The 26,482-nt window shown below is 34.8% G+C and overlaps 1 protein-coding gene across 4 annotated transcripts in view; it reads right to left on the minus strand.

Annotated features, from left to right (window-relative positions):
- The window catches only part of NT5C2 (5'-nucleotidase, cytosolic II), a 111,699-nt gene that overhangs the window by 56,338 nt on the left and 28,879 nt on the right, over window positions 1-26,482 (minus strand). For 2 of the 4 annotated variants that reach the window (XM_003755411.3, XM_031955772.1), the window contains one exon: window positions 761-834. In XM_003755411.3, coding sequence (XP_003755459.1) covers window positions 761-834 — 74 coding nt within the window. Of the gene's footprint in view, window positions 1-760; window positions 835-5,091; window positions 5,394-17,976; window positions 17,998-26,482 lie in introns of those variants that run through there. The other 2 variants (XM_031955774.1, XM_031955773.1) reach the window with 2 other exon arrangements.

The following is a 26,482-nucleotide window of genomic DNA, read 5'->3' on the forward strand; positions in this document are numbered from 1 at the left end:
AAACTTGAACCCAGGTCTTTCTATTTACTCTGCCATACCAAACAAAAAGATATCTATACTAGGAAATGCCTGACAAACCTGCAAGTGCTATAGAAGTGTGTTGTTATTATCCATACTTACTGGATTGAACTTTGAACCCATTTATATGTAAAGCTTTTGGTTAACCAGAGAAAAATTTCTCAGGGAAGACACTTCAAAGGTAAGGGGTTCATGTATGTCAACCATAGAAAAACAGTCAGATTAATCTGTACTATTTCAATTGTCAGATAAAAAATTTTATTATGTTGGAAACATTTTTTAAAAAAACTTAATAAGCTCTGAAACAATTTTTCTTTTGTCTACTCCAAAGTTCGTCTTTATTTACACAATAAGAGTGAAAAATGTCCATCCCTGAAAGACAGCTTCATAGAGAAAAGCAGAAAATCTAGATTTATCAATAGCACACACAGTATTAAAAATACCACAAACACTAGACTAAAAAGAAACTAGTTATTATCTTTCTATCTTCTCTCATGGACTGAATCTCAATCTTATGTAGTAAAAATAATAGTTCAAAAGTTTCTGCTGAAGAAAAAAATCTAAACTGGGAATCTTTTAACATGGTGACAAATCATTTGTCAGTCACATGACATAAAATGTCAGTCACATGACACACACAACATATAAAATAATTAAGAATTTATTAAACTACCTGGCATTAGCATAGCACTATGCTGTTTTTAAGGTATCAATTGCTAAACAAATATAGAATGGTACTCACCAGCAAGTGTGTAATCCATATCAAAACCAAAACACTTTATCTTTTCCATAGCTAAACTCCGGTTCACAAACACCCTACAAGAATAAGTAAAAAGTGATTAAATTAATCAAGTTTATTATTATTAATTAAATTGTCTTAAAATTTTTAAATTAAATTAAAATATTTAAAATGTTATGGAGCTGCTCCTACAAATTATTTTAAGGGCACACAAGTAAACATCCTACACATCCAGATTTTGTTCATATAACGAATATTACACAAAAATAAATGGATAGGAGTTTAATCACCAATTTCTGGGGGGGCATATTAATATCAATGCCATGCCTCTTAAGGCCACGGCTGTTCTTTATCTTACAAGGTCCAAACCTGTAAGACATGCTTAGCTCCATGTTCCCCATCTTGTGAAAGTTGCTTTGAAGCCACAAGGAAAAATAATCCATGAGGAGGTACACAATATAATAAAAAAGACACCTGGCTGTGGGTCCTGGCTCTGCTTCTAGTTTTGTGACCATAAAACTATTTCATTTTCTGAGTTTCAAGCTTCTCACCTACAGAAGGAGGGGCTGAGCTACACCTTTCTTCCAGTTCTAAATCTTTGATCTAGCTATTCTTATAAGCAAAATATCAACAACAGTCTCTATGGGCAAGCATTAAATCGAGCATTATCAAACAGACTTTCTAATCAACTAAGACTATCAGCTGCTGATGGGCTACACCTCCCTTTTCCTCTGAGTATAAATAGAGCATGTCTTAGCAAAGTATCCCAGAAGAGTAATCTGAACACAATAAATATCTAAAATAAAGGATTGCATGTCTCAATGGAAGGAGTATTGAACCTGGATTCAAGTCCCACAACTGCCAGTTATTAGTTATGTGAATTTGGGCAATTCAATGGACCTCCATTTCCCACCCTTAAAAATGAAAGGACCGCACTACATAATCTCTAAGGTTTCCTTCTAGTTCTAAACCTACTAGCCAATGATCCCATTCAATTGCCTTGACAAAAAAGCTCGTGATAGATAAATTTACTGTAACCAAAAACTGACTAATTAACCTGTGCCTGTGGTTTAAAAAACTGCAGGGAAAACAATACCTGTAACTCACAAGTATATTATTCACATTAGATAGACAGAGGTATATTAGTATGTGTGTATCTATGTATATCCATAATCTCATACAACAATATACCCATTATTCATACATATGCATATTTAACATGTGCATATGCATCAAAATGCAGGTGTGTGCATTATGCATATGACATCTATGCTCACACATTGATAACATGTCTTGTTCTGTGCATGTGTAGAAAATATGTAGAGAATAACAGTGCCCAGTCAATCATTTTATGAAAGGTGTCCTGAAAGTCTTAGGGTAGTTTTTAAGCTATTAAGCTTTAAAATGACCTAGAACTTTTGGAACATTCTTTGCAAAACATAGTGTACACCAAGCAAAGGCTGGCCTTTTAGCCTTTTTTGTTTTTGTTTTTTATTTTACAACAGAGAGAGGACAAAGGCTATTTTAAATACACTAAAGAGGTTTTCATTTTTTAGTGAGATTAATAATCTCTATGGAATGATAAAGTTTATTTTAAATTAAAAGTTATGAGTTGAGTCACAAAAGCTCTGAGCCTACAATTAGGAAAATTTCTAACATTAATGCAAAGTTGGGTTCTCTGCTTAACTTTATTTTTATATTTCCAGTTAATCCCTGGTCACTTTGAGACAGAGACAATTCACTTTGCTAGAAATGAAACAAAAGGTTATATTATAGTGTCTGGGGATTAATAGGCCCTGGGAGAGGAAGTTTAAGAAAGAGCTGACCTTTTTCTCAGGTTTTTCAACCCACTTTTTGTGTTCTCAGATGCTTATAGTAGCTCCTGACCTTCCTCTATCACATAGCTCCTCAAGAGATATTCTATAAGGCTTATTCCAACCCTGTGAATTCACACTCAAGATTTCTAAATAGTTCTTAAAATAACTTCCTTAGGCTGTGAACAAATCTACCTCATAATGGCTTTGTATGATTCAAGAAGGTATAAAGGTCCTCTTTACACTTGGTTTCCATTGACAGGTTCACTCAATAACTACTCTTATCTAAGTAAGATAATTACTTTTAAGTAGAGGGATAATCAATAGAGATCTACCTTACAAATATTTTTAAACAGATAAATTCATTATCCAGAGAAAAGTCAAGGGCTCCAATCCTTCTTTTGCAGATGCACAATAATACAAAACTCTGCAGTTCACTTACTTCCATCCAGTCTGTACTGATAATCAATTCTATTCATTTATTCACAGTCATACAAATTCCCCCTAAACATATGACACAGGTGACATAATTACCCAACAAAGTATTAAATTCTAACCCTAATGAAATACAGTGAATGACAGGACTGAAGTTGAGGATTCTTAAAGATAGGCTAGGGAACCAACTGGACCAAATCCTTAATCAGATACCAAACAGCTGATGTTCCTAAAATATTCAGGGATCAAGACTTGAAATAAGAGCCAGGAAAAGGTTGAAGATTATTCTTTCTTGTGGTATAGTCTTGCAAGAGAGTCATGAAGGCATATAATTAATAGATCATCTTCAACCTTCTGAGGGTAGAAATATGAAAGCTAGTCTCAGAACACAAAACCAGGAGAAGGGGGAGGGTGGGAGGAATTAATGCCATATTGAGGTGGCACTAAAGGTAAAGAGAAGCCATTAGTAGATTCAACAGGACATTTTCAGATATCAACTTCCTAGAGAAGCATTTAATGCAACCATCATTGCCAAAGATATTCTATTGCAAATGGATTTATGTGGAGCAACAGTGATGTCTAGTGACAAATTAGCCATAGAGGTGTCTTCTCCAGCTCTCTCAGAAAATTAATACTGAAGGACTTGAATTAATACCAGAGAATTCTTAAGTTTGATAAAAGCAACAAAAATTATATATTGCTAAGCATCTACTGTATTTCACGGTTTACATCTTTGTCTTATTCATTGAATCTTTCACAATATTTTTATTCTGTCTTCTGAAGTTGTCCTAGTAATATTTAGTTTTTTCACTTTATTCTGCTTTGGAGCTTGGAGAAAATTATTTAGTAACAAATGACTGAAAAAAAAAGGCATCAATAAACCTTTTTTAAATCCTAGGGTAGCTAGGTTTTAAGTAATTCTTGGAGTTCTGAAACAAGTCAATTTTTTAAAAATAAAGATCTATCTAGAAGCAAGTGCCCTACCCCCATCTTGATTTTCATTCTTGAATGCTTTCAGTCACAGAACTTTTGAGAATCAAGTTACTTTTGTTCTTGTATCTAAGAAACTAAAAGAAAAAATGTGGATCCACTCCTATTTCTTTAAGCCCCACCTGCCAAAGTGGGGATGGTGTAAAAAGGGTAATCAAACTACCATTTAGAAAATGTATGCCTAAATTAAAGCACAAAGATATTTAATGAAAACAAGTTTAAATAGCTTTAGCCTAGTGAATAATAATAAGGTAATTATTCCATAAACTAAGACTCAAAAAGATAATGACTACAAAACTATTAAAAGCATATATATGTGTCAGAAGGTGAAGGGGGGGAGGGAAAAGAGAAGGGACCTTGGACAAACGTCTGTTCTCTCCAGATCTACAATAAATGTTTTAAGACTAAATCTTTCTTGGTTTAAGCAATGTTTAAGTATGGTAAATCCTGTACTATAACATAAATAATGCCATGATACAACACTAAAGAGTGATTTGTTGCTTTGTAATGTCTTTACAAAAAAAAAAAAAGAAATACAACCTCTTAGAGAAGTCAAAGGTTGCTTAGGCCTCAGACACAGAACCAAAGGCAACTAGTATCGATGCCAGCCCATTTATTCTACTTCACTAACGGATAAAACTTCCATACAATATGAAAGGTATAACTACTTTTAGAAAAATGTTTCTTAAAATAAAAAATCCAGCTTCTGTCCTAGTAAAAATTCTTATCTCACTAATGTATTTAAAGCACCACATTAAAGACTTAGGAATTCACAGATAAATAATTAATTATTTTAAAAGAGGCACTATAGAAACTATAGGAGATGTGCAAGCACTATAAAACTTTGTACTACCATACCACGCAGGGTATGAATTCAAAATTGAACAGCTTATTTGATGGTTGTATTTCTAATAAGATATTTCTATGCAGTTTAAGGAAATAGGAGACTAAAGAAATACATCTATTTATTATGAAATAATGAGATCACTGACAATCTGTTAATAAAACAGGGGTTTTAAATATTTTCTCCTTGAAATATCAGCCTTGAAACTAAAGAAGCAAACTCCTAATAGTATAAAGATTAAATACTATTACCTCATCTGTCACTGGTTGTCTTCTTGTAGTCTTCTAGTTCATTTAGTTCTAGAAGTCACATTACAAAATTCCTTTTTTAAAATTTCCCTATAACAGAATATTTTGTTGCTTTAATCTAACTTCAGAACTTTCTGGTCTGAATGAGGGCTTTCAATATTAGCCTTCTGAGAGAATTGGAGAAAACACCTCGGTGGCTAATTTAACTTGTCACTGGATATCACTGTTGCCTTACATAAATCCATTTGGAATAGAATATTTTTGGCAATGATGCAGTTTTACTCTTAACTCCTCCCCCTGGCTCAGGAGTCACAATTTCCTGGCAAAGAGCCCAAAAGCAGTAATTACAACAACAAATGAAAATAAAAGTATCAGAAGGAGAAAATCTTCTTGGCCTTTTATAGTGGCTAAAGAAATTGTGCAATTATGAGTTCAAGGGCGATGATGATAAACTAAAATAAAAACTAAGTGTTTTTGCTAAAAAGTTATGCTGAGACTATATTATTAAATAAATGTTTGGTAATAGGAAAAAACAATGTTAATTTGAAAGAGAAAGACAAGCCTTTTCAATATTTTGAAAGTTCTATCATTCAGAAACATAATTTCTATAAAATGCCTTGACAGAGTGTTGAAATCAGAGATGTATATTCAAGATTTATTTCTCAAGATTTAAGTGAAAGAAGCAAATCTATTTGTTATAAGCAAGAAAGTAGCTATAATTCTAAAAAGAGGAATAAAACACACTTTAAAAGCTTCTTTATAATGCTATCATATAAATAATAGAAAGAACTTATCTAGAATGTCAAACTCAAAATCTGCCAATGCCATAAGGGTAAATAAATCTTCAGGCTTTGATTACACATATCCTAGCATACCAATTTTCTCAAGGGGACACACTCAGGAGAAATGCATCTTGTTTATCTGAGTGCCCCAGAAGAATAAAAAGCTATATTCAGAAGCTGCAAGAGTCTCTACTATAAGAGTCAAAATATCCCATAACGTATCATCATTAACACAGAAGAAAATATGAAATAGTTCTGTTAATTCCTCTCATTCAAAATGAATTCTAAGCAGTCAAGAAACTAGGGGTATCAGCAATATATTATTTTCTACTCTGGAGAGAAATTTGGGAAGGAAAATAAATGTGAATACCTTTAATATGATAATAACAACAACAATAACTGAATAACTTTACAACTCATCCCAACTTGAGGCACATTTTATCCAATTACAGGAAATTTTTTTAAAAAAGAAGATAACTGTTAGAATGATACTATTAGCCTTAATTTTCAAAAAGTTAAACATGAGAGTAGAAGGAAAGAAAATGGGCAGAACCTGAGTATATACAAGGAAACTAAAAGATGAATTAGAAGAGAAAGGAGAGACAAAACTCATACTTCTAGGGATAAGGTCACATCTCTAAAATCTACCTACCTTCTTTTACTATGTATAGGTTTTTTCATTCCTTGCTTTTCTTCTTGTCCCCTTCCTAAATTATTGCTTCCCTTCTCTGTAATCTTTCAAAAGCCAGGATAAAGGAGATTTCTAAAATGTAGCACAATCTTCATAACCAAACCACACAAACTGTATTCTGTGACAGGAATTAGGGCATAAAATTTTATTATCTAAATCATAAATCTGCCAGTACATCATGGTCAACAATATTCCAAAACCTATCACTAATATAAAAAACAAAAACAAAAAACCCTAGAAATTCTAATTATGGTAAATAGTGTACACCTATTTTTACCTCTTATTTAAAATATGGAACCTCTAGAAAATGTCAAGTAACAGTTCTGAAGGACTGATTCTGACATGGTTCAGAAAGAATTTTTTTCAAAATCATATTACCTAGTTCCATATGCTGAAATATGCCTATTTCCCCAATATCTCCCACAAAAGGACTAATTCAAGCCATTAACTATCTAGTTATGTCTTACGAAATTTAGATATTTAACATCACAAAGTTGAAATGTCTTCTAGCAATAACTGCAATGCCATGGTAAAATATCTCAGATGTAAAAACTAAGAGACCAAAAAAATCATCTTATCACAAAATGATCCACTAACTTTAAAAAAAAAAAAAAGTAATGAGGAACCCAGAAGTCATCAAATGGGTGGCTCTTGCAATTCAGAGATACTGCAGAAGAAAGCACCTTACTAAATAAAAATCTAAGAACCTGAAAGCAAAATTGCTTTGCTCATGTAAGTTACTTCAACTCTGTTGCTCACTAGATATTTTCAATACATTGTTTAACACTTCAAAAACAAGTAGCTATGTCTTCTAAGCATCTGAAGATAATGACTTAAATCTTGGGGTAAATAATGCTACATAATCAGAAACAGATTCAATATGAAAACTGCTAAAAGTTTTTGCCAAAGGTATGTCCTTGTTAGCTCACAAAATAAATATTTTAAAAATTAGATAAGCCTGCCTTTCATCAGGCAAAAACTGAATATTTTCCATAAACTTTGACTTCAGCTGAACATAAATATAAATAAGCCAAGAAGACAATGTGGATAACAGCAATAGCTTTGATTAATAATTTTTACAACAAGGATTATGACCTACAGATTTATATTTGGCAATAAAGAATCCAAAAATCAATAGTAAAAGACAATATTAGCAATAAAGAATCCTCAAAATGATGCTTTAAACATGTCAAAAAGCAGGACAAAAAGTGTTGAATTTTAATCATTTATATCTGAAAATTAATAATTTAAATTTTTAAACACATCATAAAAGCACAAAACTAAGATTACAAGAAATAGCCTCATTAAATCATAAACATGCTTTGCTGAAAAGAATCTGACATTGTTTTTGTCCAGTGTAATGAAGGCAATATAATGTCTGAAGAGAAAATCAAAATATATCTCGAGGGTAAAAATTAATGGAAAAATAACAGGAGACTGTAAGTTATATTCTACTTTCATTTATGTTGTTCATTGAGAGTTTTAGAAAGTGATTATTCAAGAAGATTTGGAAGCATAAGAGAAAAAAAAATATAAAAACAACAGAAAACCACAAAAATGCTTCATATTCCAAAATAAAAGAAACTGAAATTCCTTTTAAAAGTATTTTCAATCTTCCCAGAAGGAATAAAAAATTCTTAACCTCTTCAATATTCAAACATTACATTTTTTCCCCCTCTAGTACAAATGTGAATAGTACAAACCATAGTGAATTTAAAATTTTTGATATCCCTCTTTCCTCTGATAAATTCACTAGAGAGCTTACCCTGCATGTTTCCAATGATTTTGCAGGATTCTGGGAGCACAAACAAATGCTCAGTTTTTGAAGAGCAATGCTTATACCTCATACCCCTTTTGCTTCTCTATTCTCCCCATTTTCTTCCAAATTGATAATAGTAGTATGTTCTGTAGCCTACTTAAGAAACGTCAGCTGTAGGCTGAGATTCCTCCCCTCTTGGCCTTCCTCTACATTAATATTCTGACAGCACATCTAATTATCTTGCTATTCAATGCAGATGACCTGGGTTATCTCTTAGATGAATGAAGTAGAAGGAAAAGGAAAAATAAACTCACCCTTCTTTGAACATCCTCAAAGATTTACTTCTTCAAGCTGAAAATATTGGATCAGCAAGCTACACTAGACTGCTTGAGAACCATCGCTCATTTGTTAGCATAGAGAACTCGGTCCCTGAGAGTCCCCAACAAATTCTGGCACCAGGCCGAACCCTAACTGGGCACAGACTGGGTGACCAACAACCTCAGTTGTAAATGCTTGAAAACTCAGCAACAATAAAGAGGAATGGAAGAAGAGAGACAATCAACATTCAGAACTGATTAAGAATGGCTGACAAGTCTGGGAAACATACAAACTAAACTGCCAGTTTCTGTAAAGGAATCCAAACTGGCAAAGACACACAGAAAAAGGCAAAGTAAATTTATTCCCCAACAAGACCCTCAAATAATAATCAAACGATGTTAGTTTTGGAGACAAGGGACCACCCTGCTCCCAATTCACATTATTTTTTCATAAGTTGGCATTGAAAATAAATAGATGCAGCAAATACTTAATGTCAGTTTCATTTAATATTTCCTCTTATGTTGTATGAGGGAAGGAACAAGGGATAAGTGCTGATAAAATTTCAAAAAGATTCTAAATTACTTCTACAGTGAAAGAAGATATTATTTTCTAGGTGAATTTTGCCAACTACTTTTAAAGAACACATTTAGATTATAAATATATATTTCGTTAGTTGAGAAAGCCTGTTGCTAAATTGATTTAACAAATGTGTTGATAATAACCTTATACAACTAATTGTGGTTCAGTTATTGCAGTCATGTGAACTTTGTGATCCTATTTGGTGTTTGCCATTTCCTTTTCCAGCTCATTTTATAGATGAGGAAACTGAGGCAAACAGAGTGAAATGACTTGCCCAGGGTCACACAGCTAATCCGTGTCTGAAGTAGAATTCAAACTCAGATCTTTCTTACTCCCAGCCCCATGACTCTCTATTGTACAACCTAACTGCCAGAGATGAGGACTAGGCCCTGTGGTTTCATTGATGCAAAGGATTCATTTAATGCAAAAAACTCCCTCTACCAGTACAAATCAGCACCTTCTCTGAAATATAAAGTCTAACAGAGTTATCTATACACTGAGAGATTAAGTTTCCCAGGTCACCCCATCAGTATGAGAAAGAGCTAACACTTGACCTTAGATTTCCATGATTCTAGGGCAGCTTTCTATCCAGGAAGGAGGAAAAGCTACCTCTGCTCTAAACCTCTATGAATTGACAACAGAACAAGCACTAGAATGAATATGATCAACAATGAAGATTCTTCATTATTAAAAGTTTTCAATTCAATATATTCGAGTTTTTTCCACACAGGAACATATTTCTAACTGTAATTGAAGTTAAGGAAACCATGATTCACTCCTAAATCATAAAATGAAAACATTAACATATTTCAACATATTCATAATAAATATATTTGTTTGATGGGAATTATTCCCTTAAAAGAAGCATGGAATTGTGGCAAAGAAGACAAGAGTTCAGTATATTATTTTTGTTCGGGATATGTTTTTTTGGTTTGGTTCTCTAAGGGGTTTTTGGAAGCAGTCGAGATCGTAACTGCCTTGCCAGGATCATGCATGGCTGTTTACATGTCTAAGGCTGGATTTGAACTCAAGTCCTCCTAATACCAGGGCTACACCACCTAGCTGCCTCCTCAGGATGTGATTTTTAAAGGAATATTAACATAGTTAAGTTGTGGACAATGAGTCTGCCTACCTATAGAAGTTTCATCTGGGAGTTGCCCTTTATAATAAAATCACAAGTCCAGTCCCTGTGTTTTTTCATATAAAACATAAGACATCAGGAAGAGACAGAGGGGCAAGGAGTAGAACAATATATTACGCTAATAAAACATTGGGGAAAAAAGCCATTTAACCTTTCTAGGCCTCAGGATCCTCATATGTAAAAAGAAGGGGGGGCTGGACTAACTGACCTCCAAGGCAGGTCCTTTCCAGAACTAATCCCCCAGGTCTGAGCAGACCAGAACTCTCCTCCATTTGCATAGGCCTTGTATCCTCACCTGTCATTGCTTAGGAATGCTGACAGCATAAAAGCATTTGAATGACATACAAACAAAAACATCTAACGCTCACAGACACCTGTTAACTCCTAATGCCCCTTGTTATTTTGACAGTGACATCCCAGGCCCACATCGTTCAAAAGATATGTCTGTTATGGCTCTCTTCAACAATGAGATGATTCAAACCAGTTCCAATTTTCAGTGATGAAGAGAGCCATCTACACCCAGAGGGAGGACTATGGGAACTGAATGTGGACCACAATATATCATTTTCACTCTTTCTGTTGTCGTTTGCTTGCATTTTGTTTTCTTTCTCAGTTTTTTTCCCCCTCTTGATCCGATTTTTCTTGTATATTAAGATAACTGTACTAATATGTATACATATATTGGATTTAACATATATTTTAACATATTTACATGTATTGGACTACTTGCCATCTAGGGGAGGAGGTGGGGGGAAGGAGAGGATAATATAGAACAGAAAGTTCTGCAAGGGTTAATGTTGAAAAATTATCCATGCATGTGTTCTGTAAATAAAAAGCTTTAATAAAATTTTTTTAAATTATCCAAAGATCTAGAAAACTGTCACAGCATGAGGGAGACCTGGATTCACTTGCTGGATATGTGACCATGAGCAAATAACTTAATTTCTGAGTCTTAATTCTTTATTTCTGAATGTCCCTCGTTACTTTTTAGGGCATCAATATTCATTCAGTCACCCAACTTTGAAACCAAAACGTCTTCTCCAATCCTTAATTTTTCCTCAACCTCTACCCCTCATCCAATCCGCTGCCACATCTTTCTTCTTGATTCCAATTCTACATCTCTTGTATCCATCCCCTTCTTTCCAATCATTCAGCCACCATCTTAATTAAGTACCAGTTGTCTAAAGCACTTGCTTTAGACTCCTAATTGATCTCTTTGCCTCCAATCTATCCCCTCTACAATTCTCAAAATACAAGTCTGACCATGTAACTCAACTTCTCAGGAATCTCAAATGCTCCCTGTTACCACTAAGGTCAAATAAAAAAGTCCTCTTTCATTTAAAGGCATTCACAAGTCAACCTTGTCTTTCAGGCCTGATTATACATTATTTCGCTTTACCCACCTTACAAACCAGCTAAAATGGTCAACTCTCTCCCTCTCATATCACACTCCTACCTTCTTTCTAACTCTACACAAATGACCCCAAGCCCTTGAAAATATATCCCCATTCATAGCTCTCAATCCAAGTTTATGTCAAGTACCTCTATCCACAAACCTCTCAACAATTCAGATACTGGTGGCTCCCTCCCCAAAATTACCTTACTTTACTTTGTACATGTTCAATCTACTTATATGTATATATGTTATTTCCCCTGGAGAAAAAAAATAAGCTCTTTATGAGTTTCTTTCAGTTTGTTTCTGTACTTCTAGTATCTGGTACTATTAGACCTGGCACTTAATAAATGTTGGTTTAAAAAAGGTGATAATACTTATACTATCTATCTCAGGGAACTGAAGCAAGGAAACTTAAAAGGCTCTGAAAATATGAGTCCTCTCTAAGAATAGCCATACCATAAACTATAAACATAGGCTGAACACAGTTTCTATCCAAAACCAATCCGGAAAGACAAAACTGTTTTATTAAAGCCAAAATATGATGTCCAAAAGTGAAAAATTAAAGGAGATTAAAAAAAAAAAAAAATTAGTCCTTTTCAGCACAAAGCTCAAACTCAAACCCTAGAGACTTAATTTTTTTTTGGCTGAGGCAAGTGGGGTTAAGTGACTTGCCCAGGGTCACACAGCTAGGAAAGGTTAAGTGTCTGTGGCCATATTTGAACTCAGGTTCTGGCTGGTGCTCTATCCACTACACCACCTCGCTGCCCCATAGAGACTTAAATTTTAAAGCCAAAGATATTATATCATGTGATATAAAAGCAAAAACCATCAATTAAAAAATAAGTTTGAAGAATTACTCACAAACACCATATTTTTTTTATTTCATGTAACCTTTATGTAACCTTCATGTAACACTTTAAGAGTCTGCAAAACACTTTACAAACATTATGTCATTTGATCCTTAAAACAACCCTGGGAGGCAAGTACTCTTACTATCCCCATTTTACAGAAGAGGAAACTAAAACTAAACGAGGCTAAGTGACTTTCCCAGGGCCCTTTACACAGCCAAATTTAAATGCACACCTTCCCATGTCCTAGAACAGCTGAGTAGTGCTGGCCCTGGAGACAGGAAGATTCATCTTCTCGAATTCAAATCTGACTTGGACAGTTAGTAGCTGGGTGATTGTGAGCAGGGCATTTAGCCTTAAATGAGCTACAGCAGAAAATGGTGAACCATTCCTAGTATCTTTGCCAAGAAAAACCCAAATGGCGTAACAAAGAGCCAAACACAACTGAAAACGACTGAACTTCTCTACTCCATGGCGCCACTACATAGTCAAATCCACAGGTCTATTTTAGGGCTTTAAACAAGTGTGCTCAATTCCCTGAGATTTGAGAGGCAGTTAAATAAACACTCAATAAGTATTTTTAAAATGTGGAGTCTGATGGGCAATAAGGTCTCTTGGGCACTCCGATCTTTGATTTTGATTTAAAAAATTGCAAAAAGACTCACAGACATGGCACTTTTGAGAACTTGCAACCAAAACATTAAACCAGGTACAGTATATTGTAATTTAAAAAAAAAACAAAATGTTAATTTCACATTTCAGTGGATAGAGCACTAGGTCTGAAATTAGGAAGACCTGAGTTCAAATCCAGCTTCAGACACAAACTAGTTGTATGATCTTGGGCAAATCATTTTAACTCTGCTTCAGTTTCTTTATCTGTAAAATGAGAATAATAGTACCTAACTCAAGATTGTGGTGAAGATCAAATGAAATCATTGTAAAGTGCTTACAACATAGTAAACACTACATAAGTGCCAGTTATTATTATTAATCTCACAAATTGTGAAGAAAATGCCAACTTCACCATCTTCAAGAGATATATTTTTACCAACCAAAACCCACTATAAGTAAAAATGTAAAATTAAAATATCTAATTTCAGCATCTTAGACTTAATGTTGAAAACTGGCAAAAAGCTTATTTGTTCCATTTAAGATCTTGAAAAGGACAACCCTCTCTCTCTTGGGTTTAAACACATTTCATAACTTTAGGTATTAAACCAAAAAAATGTAAAAGGAAGCCCCTCCAGTGCACCTCCACAAAGCACCTAAACAGCTCAAGCAATTTTTTGGCCATTAGCAAAACTGATGGAATACGAAGGCACAGATTGAAGCATACTTTTTTTTCTTTATTATTCTTGGGAGTTTTGGTCTCTTCCTTTGTAACATGGATAATGTGGAATGTTTTATATGGTTATATAAAAATCTATCAAATTGTTTCCTTCCCAAAAAGGGGTTGGGAAAAGAAGGAGGGAGAGAATTTGGAACTCAATTTTTTTTTAATGGATGTTGAAAATTTTTATTTACAATTAAGATAAAACTATGGGCTGAGAGCCAGAGAAACCTGAATTTAAATCCTCCCTCAGTCACTTACTATTGGGTCTTAGTCTCGCTTTTCTCATATGAAAAATAAAGTAGGTAGACTTAATAACTTCCAAAGTCTGTTCTGCCTATGAATCTATGATCCTATGAATCTCAAAAATTATATCTTTACTAAGTAGTAATATCTAGGTAAGGAAAAAAATCAAACACATCAGTTAAAATATAATGTATTTTTAAAACAACAATCTATAGTAATCCCCAAAGTAAAGGTAAAAGTGGGGTCATCCCACTTAGGGGATCAGAAAACAGCTCAACTGCTCAAGAAGTGTGAACAAGGCCTGCACACCTCCCTAGAGGCTAGAGAAATTATGCTTGGACTGACTGAGGGAGTTGTTCACACCTTCAAGGCCAGTACAAAACCATCCAGCCACTTGGAACTAAGAGACTTGGAAAGTCCCAAAGCAGAGGAATAGGAACCTCAAGAGGTGGGTAGAAAAGAAATGGTGGCACTAAAGCAATCAGCAAGAATGACCAAGAGAAAGCAGGACTGAACTATTATAGAGAAGGGAGAAATCTGAGTGTTACTGACCCTACCACCTTCATCTGGGAGAGTAAGACTGGCCAAAACCATCAGGGTTACCCACACCCTCAAGGATATGGGGTTATCCTATAAGTACATTTCCAATAACCTAAATTATTCCTCAACTACAAAAAAGAAAGATAAAAACAAATAGAAATTAAAGTAGAGCCCTCATCCTCTGCCTAAATGTTAACAATTCTCCTAACTGGGGGCTTGGAGTAATTATGATTGTGCTCTAATCTTTTCATTTAATATAAATTCCATAAATTGGCAATGGAGTGAACCCTGTAAACATGAGAGGCCATTATAAGGCAGCTATGTTTAGAATGAGCTAAATATTTTAAGCAGGATATTAAAAAAGTCAATTTAAAAAAAAGCCACAGAAATGTAAGGCTGTATCTAAAAACAGGATTAAAAACAACAGCAGGCACTCATACATTGTAGTATAGTTACAAAGTACTTTTCCATTGTTTATTTGATCTTTTCAACAATTCACTGAAGTGTGCTGAGCAGCGATTAGAGACAAGGAGGCCCAATCAAAAAGACTGAGCTCAAAATGCTTAGCTAGTCCCATGCTCGAGTTTTCTTACTCCCAAGAATCTAGTGTTTTTCCACCATACTGAATTTCCAGAGGAGTATGAGATTGAAGAGGCAATTAACAAAACCAGGATACTTCAAGAGACCAGGACCCAATTCTATAGTGAGATTTTTAAAAAAGTGATCACAAAACATACAAGCCTTGGATTTTGCAAATCAAAGTCTGTTTTCCATTGTTTCCCAATACATAATACTCTTCAAAAAATGTAATTCAAAAAATAAAATAAGATTCAAAATCTAAAGACAAACAGACAGACACACACACACACACACACACACACACACACACACCATTTGACCCCACAAGACAGAAAACAGGAACAATGGGTAGAAATTTTAAAGAGCACATTTAGGCTTAACATCAAGAAAAACTTTCTATTAGCTGGTCCACAAGTGTAATGAGCTGCCTTGATAGGTAGTAGATTTCTTGAAGATCTGAAAAGACTTCATAATCACTTGTCTAGTGTATTACAGAAGGAATACCGCTTCTAGAAATTTCTTTTATTTGTCAAATTCTATGACATTGATGTAAAAATGAGGGTCCACATACCCCTTTACCTATTAGTAAAATCACAAAAACCCAGATCAACTACCTTAATTGAATTAAACATATAAAATAGCTATGAACAAGTACTTAATTTGAGAAGACTATAGAATTTTAGCCTTGGGGGAAAGGTAGATGATGGTACACAGGAAACATCTGTTAAAAATCAAATTATTTCTTTTAGATTATATATTAAAGCAACAAGCCAATTAAAATTGGTCAGTCCAGTAATGAACCAGTTCAGTTGTAGAAGACACTAGTTTGAGAGTTGGAAGTAAAGGCCCTGAGAGAACTTCCTCCTTTCTTTCCCCCATTTCCCCAAGATCATCATCAGGCAGGCAGCAGCTAGGACATCCAGGTGAGATCCTAAGAGCCTGTACCAGTAGGAAACAAGTGACTAAGAGTGAGAGTCATTCAAAGAAAGATACTTCAGGCAATGTGGCGCCTCAAGTAGAGAGGAGTGTCAACTACAGACTTAACCAAAGCACCTGTCCTCGGCACCTGGCAGAAAAGCACACCTAGCCAAGGGGATTCTTGAGGCTTCTAGTAAGCTGGAGCTGGGAGGTGCCCCTTGGCCACAAGCACTCTTGTTCTTGTACCTCCATAATAGAACATGTCCACTCCACATGCATTTGGGGCTGTTCTCACTATCCTACCCTTCATTATGGAAAAAATAAAGAGCTTGTAACTAAACATGTAAAATGTTTAACTAAAAGTGTAAACATGACTTATTTGTAATGGGAAGCATCCTGGTAAAAGGCAGTAACTGACAAAACTCAGGACTAACCCACTCTGGGGACATGGTTCACCAACAGGATAGAAACTGGGGAAGGAGCCCCAAAATGGGGGAGCTTTATAAAGATATGTCTGTATGCACATGCATGCACACACACACACACACACACACACACACCAATAACACTGCTGATAACAGCTAACGTACTCAGAATGTCCTGTACCAGGCCCTGCACTAAGTGTTTTACGAGGGTTACCTCCCTGGATCCTCAAAGCACCCTGGGAGGCAATGCCATTCCTGATGGGGGTTCCAGTTTCACACTTCACAACGGCCTTCCTTCTAATGCATCATGTCTTCCACAGGAGCAGGACTAGCCATAAAGCTGAAGAAGCTGCCTCTGCTGGCACAGACTTAGGCTGCCTGAGCACTGACAGCTTAGGTGACTTGCCCAAATTCACATAGCCAGGATGTGCCAAAGGCAGTTGGCCTTCAATCCAGTTCTATGAGGCCATCTTCTCTACCCACTATGATATACTATCTCCAATTCTATTTCATGTTACAAAAATTTAGATATGTATCTTCTCTCTCCTACCAAACTGTACAAATTTTTATGGAAATAAGACTGGATATCTCATCTTTACATCTTTACATCACTTCACTCTTCAATAATCCCAGGGTCTTAACACCAAGGAAGCAGAGGATGGTTGGAGGAGAGCTACTCCTAGAGTCATAAGACCCAGGTTTAAATCCTACTCCTAACAGTGTGTTAAATAGAATTTTGTGACCTACAGAAAATTATAGTATCTGAGACTCAGTTTCTTTATCTACAAAACAAGTATATTTACATATCTACTTCATAGCATTGGCGTGAAGAAAGTTCTTTGTAAACAAATTTAAGTTATACTAGATACACATGTGCTTTAAAAATATTTTATTAGGGGGCAGCTAGGTGGCATAGTGAATAGAGTACCAACCCTGAAATCAGGAGGACCTGAGTTCAAATCTGGCCTCAGATACTTAACACTTCCTGGCTGTGTGACCATGGGCAAGTCACTTAACTCTAATTGCCTCGGCAAAAACATATATATACACACATACATATTAATAAACAGACTAAAACTGAATTTAAGAAAATTAGATAAGAGAATACTATAGCAATTCAGATATTAGAAGATGCATACATTGCTTAGAATTATGGCTGGGGAAATGGAGAAAGATGATAAAATCTAAGTGATATTTTAGTGATAAACTTCACTTCATGGCTGGCTGATTATGCTGGAACATTGAAAATTAGCTTTGAAGTTATAGGTCTGAGGAATCAAAACTAAATTTTTTTCTTAATGAGCATATAAATACATAAAACAAGCACATGACTTACATTTAGGAGTAGAGATATGTTTGTTTCCTTTTTCCCTCCTCACTTTCCAGAGTTTAAAATGTGAAAAGGTTTGCCTGCATCAAATTCAATGATAAAACATAAAACTTTTTATATTTTTATTTAGAAGAGATAGCCTGGTGTAATGGAAACATCATTCCACTTATTTTGAGAGTTGGAATACTTGATTCTGAGTCACAATTAACATTTACCAGATTTAAGACTTCAGGCAAATCATCTAGAATCTGTCTCAGTTCTTCCATCTGCAAAATAGGTATGTCAATAGACTATCTATGAACATAGTGTTTCTGTGAGGTAAGTGCTCTGTAAACATTAAAATGCTAAAGAAAGATGAACTGTATTGCTCAAACTAAGGAAAACAAAAGTCTCACTTAACTAATTAAGAGGAAATGCCAAAGAAAACTTTTTGCTTCAGATACACAGGAGAATTCTATCACACTTAAAAAAAAAAAAAAGAAAGAAAGAAAGAAAGAAAAAAAAAAAAAAAAAGAAAACAATTGATAACAAGACTTGCCCAGGATCACACAGTCAGGAAGTGTTAAGTAGTGTCTGAGGTCATATTTGAATTTAGATACTCCTCTAACTTCAGGGCTGGTGTTCTATTCACTGCGCCACCTAGCTGCGCCATATATAAATTATTCTTTAAAAAATGGCAAAGAACGACTCGGCTTCTTTTAGGAAACAAATATAATCCTGCTATCTAAAGCATGGAAGGATAAAGCAAAGAAAGAACAAAAACATACCAACAAGCTATATACAGGATATATTAGAAATGAGCACTAGAGGGAAGACAAAGAATTAAGAGGGATCTATAAAGCTTTCTATAAAAGGTGGGATTTCAACTGGGACTTAAAAGAAGCCAAGAGGCAGAGATGAGGAGGGAGACTGAGCATGCAGGCATGGGGGACAACTGGGGAAAACACCTGGAAGTGGGAAAGACGAACTATTTTGTAAAAGACCAGAAAGAAGCTGCATGTAATTAGATGGCAGAATAGGTGGGAGTGGGTCAAAAGGAAGAAGTGCAAGCAGACTGGAAAGGCAGGGCTGACCAAGTTAAGAAGGGCTTTCAACATCCAACAGAGGATTTGATATTTGATTCTGGAGGTGATGGGAAGTCACCGAACTTTAGTGAATCAAAAAGTGACACAATTTGACTTGTTCTTCAAAAAGATCCCTTTGGTAGCTAAGTGGAAATTCAGTGATGAGGGGAGAAGCTTGGGCTCCTCTATCCCACAGACCATCTCTAGGCAAAGAATAGAAACAGTAAATGTAAGAAGGACTATATAAGAAAAGTACACTACTACTAAAGTGAACTGGTCCAACTTTTATAAAAAATGATTCATAGTTATGTCAGAACAGAAACCAAAATGTTTGTAAAATTTGCCCCAGTAATAAACCACTACTAGGCATATTCCCTGAGAAAGTCTAAAGCAGAGGAAATGGTCCTTTTGTATGCCAAAAGATGTGGTAGCCATTTTTTTGTGATACCAAAAACAAACAAACAAAAATAATCTAGAAATAAAGCAGAAGAATGGATGAGTAAATTGTGATAATGAACATAAAATTCCATAAAAATGAATATGAGGAATTCAGAGAAATTTTTAAAGTTTTAAGGACCAATGCATTCCAAAAAAAAAAAAAAAAAAAAAAAGCAGAAGCAAGAGAATTAATTATCAAATGATCAAAATAATATGAAAAAAATAAAACTAAAAGATTGCATAATTTGAATTAATGCAATAAACTAATCTAAATTGTGGAAGACTAATGATGAAGCAAATTTCCTCTTAACAGAGGGAAGCCTAACTACAGGAATGTAATATTCATATGCTGTCAGACATAAGTTATGTATATTAGTTTGTTCTGCTTAACTATTTTTTCTATCAGTGTGGGGACTAGTAATAGAGATGAGGGTAATGTTTTTTAAAAAGCATTAAAAAACACTGAATTTGTTGTCACTCTACACTAAGAAAGCTCCAAGAGTCTTCTATTGCTCAGACCCAAGCCTAGATAAGGAACTTATACAGCTCAAACAGTAATCAAAATTTGCCCTGGATTCAATAACTAAGAAGCACTAAAAATCTGCAAGTCCCCAGCCTAAACTATCCCCAAGATTCTGAAATGGCACAACATTCAATGCCCCACAAAAAGGAGCAAGAGGACCAACCTGGACCTCCTGTATACAAGTGCCACAGAACCTGGCCCTGATATCAAGTTCAAATTGAGAAAGAAAGCTGGGAGGAAAGCAAACAAACAACAAAATTCCACCATAAAAAGCTATTAAAGTAACAGAGCCACTCAAGATGTAATCCAAGAATTAGAGAATGACTCCAAAACATTTACAGCAAAGCCTCAAAGAAAAAGCTAGCTTGAATACAACTTCAACTAGAATTTCTGGAAGAAATGAAACAAGATATTTAAAAGACTTAAAAACTTTTTTACAAATTAAATGAGAATGCAATGAAAATTTAAAAACGGAAAAGGAATAACAGCTATTGAAGAAAGAGTTGGGAAGAAAACTTACACTTTGGAATAAGAAGTATAAAACTTTATTCAAGCCACAAACTACCTGAAAATTAGGATGGACTAAATATAAATCTATGGCTCCATAAGATTGACAATAAGAAATGCTCAAAGTCAAAAGATTAAAAAAATAGAAGGAAATGTAAAGTAACAAAGTTAATAAACATTTATAATCATGTTCCAGGCATTATAAGCATGTAGCAAAAACAACTATGTGAATAACAGAGCAAGGGTAAGAAAAATAAATATCGCCAGACCACCTGAAAGCCATGATTCCCCTCACAAAAAAAAATTTTTAAGAACCCAGATAACATATTTGAAAAAAATCATTTTAAAAAAACTGCTCAAATTTCTGAGAAGCCTGAGAAATCTGAGAAGCAGAAAATTAGATGGAAAAGAAAGGACACTGGTTACCTTCTGAAAAAAATGAAATGAAATGAAAACACCTAGAAATATGATAGCCAAAATTCAGGGCTTCTAGTTTAAAGGAAAAAAAATATTGCAAGCCATCAGAAAGAAAGAATTCAAGTACTGAGAAGCCACAATTAGTATTTTGCAGTCATTACTCTAAAGGATCAGGGAAAATGGAAAAAGGATATTTCAGAAAGCAAAGGATATAGGACTGCAGTTAAGAATATATTACTCAAGTGGCTAAAAACTGGATGGATGTCCATCAGTTGGAGAATGGTTGAATAAATTGTGGTATATGAAAATTATGGAATATTACTGTTCTGTAAGAAATGACCAACAGGATAATTTCAGAAAGGCCTGGAGAGACTTACATGAACTGATGCTGAGTGAAATGAGCAGGACCAGGAGATCATTATATACTTCAACAACAATACTATATGATGACCAGTTCTGATGGATCAGGCCATCCTCAGCAACGAGATCAACTAAATCATTTCTAATGGAGCAGTAATGAACTGAACTAGCTACGCCCAGAGAAAGAACTCTGGGAGATGACTAAAAACCATTACATTGAATTCCCAATCCCTATATTTATGCACACCTGCATTTTTGATTTCCTTCACAAGCTAATTGTACAATATTTCAGAGTCTGATTCTTTTTCTACAGCAAAATAACGTTTTGGTCATGTATACTTATTGTGTATCTAATTTATATTTTAATATATTTAACATCTACTGGTCATCCTGCCATCTAGGGGAGGGGGGGGGGGGGTAAGAGGTGAAAAATTGGAACAAGAGGTTTGGCAATTGTTAATGCTGTAAAATTACCCATGTATATATCATGTAAATAAAAGGCTATTAAATTTAAAAAAAAAAAAAAAAAAAAGAATATATTACTCAGCAAAACTGAGTAGAATTATGCAGTGGGAAAATGGACCTTTAATAGAATAGACAACTTCTAAACATTCCTGTTGAAAAGACCAGAGATGCATAGCACTTTGAAGTGCAAACACAGAAAGTTAAGAGAAATGTTTAAAAAAAAAAAAAAAAAAGAAAGAAAAGAAAAAGATATAAATGTGAACAAAAAAATGATAAAGGATTAAACTGCTTACATTCATATAAGCAGATGATACATGAGTATTCTCTGAAACCTATCAGGCTCAAGGGTCAAAAAGGAAATGTAATTAGAAACAGGGTCTGGGAGTGGTTCTGTTATACCTTTGTCATTTTAAAAGAAAAATAGCAATGGAAAGGAAGAGAAATTATATTCTGGCGGGAGGAAGTATATGGTAGGATAAATTATCTCATATAATGAACTAGTGAGGAAAAGAAAGAATACAAACATGTACAAACACACACACACGGATAAAGAGATATATTTTACTCAGGGAAAAAGGAGAGAAAGGAGAAAAGGGGAAGAAGGGATTAAAGTAGGGGTTTGTCTTAAGCAAGAAAAAAGGATATACACAGATATTTAGGTATCTTTTTGTGGCAAAGACTGAATCTAAGGAAGTAGCCATCAATTGAGCAATGACTAAACAGGTTATGGTATATAAATGTGACGGAATACTATTGTGATATAAGAAATGATAAAAGGAATAGTTTCATAAAAACCTGCAGTGAAAATAAAGAGTCAGGAGAACAATTTATATGATGAGAATAACACTATGAAGACAAATTAACTTTAAAAAATTTGGAAAGTCTTATTAGTATAATGATCAACCACAATTATAGAAGCCTAATGATGAAATATGTTGTTCATCGCTTTATACTTCACCAATACATAAATTTTCTTGGCTTTACTATATATGTTTATTTAACAGAAATTTTGTTTTTCTTTCATTTTCAATTGGGGTGAAGAAAGTGAATTTTTTCTAATAAAAAATAAATTTTAATTAAAAAATTAAATATTTTAAAATTTTGTATTTGTATACATATTTATATATATGTAGACATAAAAAAATTATTTGTATTATGTTCCCATGGCTATAATAGTGGTTTCTTTGTAGCTATATATCCTAAATGGCATATACTCAACAGGGCTATTTACTCATCTTTACCTTAGCCATAAATCTCACTTTGTTCTCCATTTCTAAAATATCCTTATCTTTGTTCTGGACATGAATGTACCTTAATGATCATGCATATTTTATTTGAAGATAGTGCTTTTGTTTTATTGACTATATGTTCAAACCAATTGTATCCCCATGAATATATCTTCTGACTTTCAGAGGATAAAGCTTTGGGAAAAGGAGTGGACCTCAGTTTCTAAGTGGACTTCATATAAAAGAAAAATTAAGATCAAGGAATAGTAAGGAATATAACCTGAAGAGACTCAAGAATAAAATAGTAGATAAGGAAATAAGGCAAGGTAGAAGAGAAAAGGTATATGGAACAATAAATGGGTTAAGCAAATTGATGAATGTATTGTTGGTGAAGGAAATGAGTAAAACACAGATAAAAGGATTGGTTTTATAAAAGAAATGACTATAGCCATAACTAAAGTTTTACTGAGAAGTAGTAAAGGAATTTGAGCAACATGGATGAAGCATTAAGACCTGATAACTAGCTATAAAAAAATTTTTTAAGAGGAGCTTCTGGTGAAAGTATAAACATTCACAAGAAATGGCCAGAAATATCAACCACTATGGAGAAGAGAAGACACTACGTAATGATTTATACTGAGTGTGTATTTCTCTTTTTTTTTTTTTTTTTTAATTTTTTTTTTTTTTTTTTATTTAATAGCCTTTAATTTACAGGATATATACATGGGTAACTTTACAGCATTAACAATTGCCAAACCTCTTGTTCCAATTTTTCACCTCTTACCCCCCCCCCACCCCCTCCCCTAGATGGCAGGATGACCAGTAGATGTTAAATGTATTAAAATATAACTTAGATACACAATAAGTATACATGACCAAAACATTATTTTGCTGTACAAAAAGAATCAGACTCTGAATTATTGTACAATTAGCTTGTGAAGGAAATCAAAGATGCAGGTGTGCATAAATATAGGGACTGGGAATTCAATGTAATGGTTTTTAGTCATCTCCCAGAGTTCTTTTTCTGGGTATAGTTAGTTCAGTTCATTACTGCTCCATTAGAAATGATTTGGTTGATCTTGTTGCTGAGGATGGCCTGATCCATCAGGACTAGTCATCATCTAGTATTGTTGTTGAAGTATATAATGATCTCCTGGTCCTGCTCATTTCTGAGTGTGTATTTCTACTACTCAAATCGACTTACTATGTAAACTAATCTCCATTCCAGAAGAGAAGAGAAAGCATCCTCAAAGACTACCTCTCCATATGGAGAGTTTGAGGATCCCTCCATTGTCCACCTTTTTAAAGATAAAGGAAGGGATAGCTAGATAGTGCAATGGATAGAGCAATAGCCCTGGACTCAGGAGGACCCAAGTGCAAATCAAATAAAGGTAAAGGAAATACACATGGAGAGAAGAGGTGGAGAGTTCTTTATCTTGCTTATTGCTGGTAAGATTTTTGCCAAAGTCCTCCTTAATAGGCTGATCCTTCCCCTGAGAACCAGTGTGGCTTCAGAAAGGGCCAAGGAACAACTATTATGGAATTTGCTGCCTAACAACTCCACGAGAAATGCCAGGAGTAGAATAGAGCTCTATACACAATGTTTGTTGATGTGCCCAAGGCCTTTGACACTGTTAATCATGAAGGCTTATGGGAAATTATCTCAAAAATTGGTTGCCTGGAAAAATTCATCAATATTATATATCAGTTTCATGAGAGAATGCTTGCCCTGGTTCTAGATAATAAACTCATCAGTAAAATAAGGGTATGTGCTTGCTTCCATACTTTTTAGCATGTTTTCAGCCAGGTTGTCAAACGTCTTCAATGAGGGCAAATATGGAATCAAAGTCAACTACCATGCTGATGGTAAATTCTTCAACTTGAAAAGGCTACAGCCAAAACTAAAGTGGAGGAGTGCTGGTACATGATTTTTTGTTTGCAAATGACTGTACTCAATGCAGTCACTGAAGCCGAGATGCAAAAGTATGGATTGATTTTCTGCTGCTTGTACTAATTCTGGCCTAACACCACCAAGAAAATACGGGTACTCCATCAGCCAGGACCACACCATCCATATGTGGAACCATCAGTTATAGCAACTGGATTTTTGAATGCTGTGGATAACTTTATTTATCTTGGCATATATTTTCCAGAAATGGACACTTTGATAATATGGTTGACACACACTGCCAGAGCTAGCTCAGTGTTGGGGAAGCTCTGAAGGAAAGTGAGAGAGAAAAGATCTGACTACCAAATTAAAGATCTGTAGAGAGCTATTGTGCTGACCTCATCATTGTAGGCCTGTGAAACCTGGACAATCTACCAGCACCATGCCAGGAATCTCTTCCACGTGAACTGTCCTAGAAAGATTCTGAAGGTTACCTGGCAGGACAAGATACCAGACACTGAGGTCCTTTCTCGAAATAAACTGCCAAGCATTCCAACTCTACTGCAGAGAGCGCAACTCTATTGGGCTGGCCACATTGTTCAGATATCAAATGTACACTTGCCAAAAGGGTTATTTTATGAAGAACTCACATAGGGCAAGCACTTACAAAGTGCTCAGAAAAAGCAATACAAAGTCTCTTAAGGTCCCTCTTAAGAGCTTTAAAATTGATTGTATGACATGGAAAACACTGGCATAGGATTGCCCACTTGGCGTGCCCTCATCAGAGAAGGTGCTGTGCTCTGTGAGCAAGCAAAATTGGATTAGCCCAAAGAAAATGTGAGATGTGCAGTTAGGGAATTCATCCCAACTGTTCATAGGGATTATTTGGGTTTTTTCCCCCTGAGGCAATTGGGGTTAAGTGACTTGCCCAGGGTTACATAGCCAGGAAGTGTCTTCCTGACTTCAGAGCTGGTGCTCTATCCACTGTGCCACCTAGCTGCCCTTAGAAGGACTACTTGTGTCCGACCTGTGGCAGAGCATTCTAAGCTCTTATTGGTCTGATCAACAACAACAATCTAACAGAGTGATATCATTTTGGTCTTCTTCAAGAATTATGAACAATAACTAACCAATTAGAAAGAAAGGAAAGAAAAGGAAATAATTGTAAGGCTTCAATCAATAGTGGGGAGTGAGGAATGGGGAGTGGGGAGAAAGGTATCTAAGTTGAGAAGAAGAGACCAAAGCCTTATCAAGATAGCTGAAAATGTTAGCATATTAATTCAGAAAAGAAAAGAAAGGAAAAGGACAATTGTTCAATTGAGCCTAATAGCAAATTTAAGGCTTTTCCTAAAGAGGAGAAAGCTGGATGCCCTGAGGATAAAGAAAATATTTGTCTTTCCAAGAGTGTTATAATTAAGGTAATCTGTAGAGAGATTATCTACTAAGACACAAAGAAAGGAAGAGCAGTAATGGTAATTGCCAGTTTAAGAATAAAAAGACAACTATTTCTGCTAACAGTAAGGGAGTTCTATTATCTTCTAAATCATAAATGAGAATTTGCCAAGACTTACTGGAATAAACGGGCAATATCCACTTGATGTGATCTACTATAAGAACCTAAAAA

This window comes from Sarcophilus harrisii, chromosome 2 (genome assembly GCF_902635505.1).
Source record: "Sarcophilus harrisii chromosome 2, mSarHar1.11, whole genome shotgun sequence".
Classification (NCBI taxonomy): domain Eukaryota; kingdom Metazoa; phylum Chordata; class Mammalia; order Dasyuromorphia; family Dasyuridae; genus Sarcophilus; species Sarcophilus harrisii.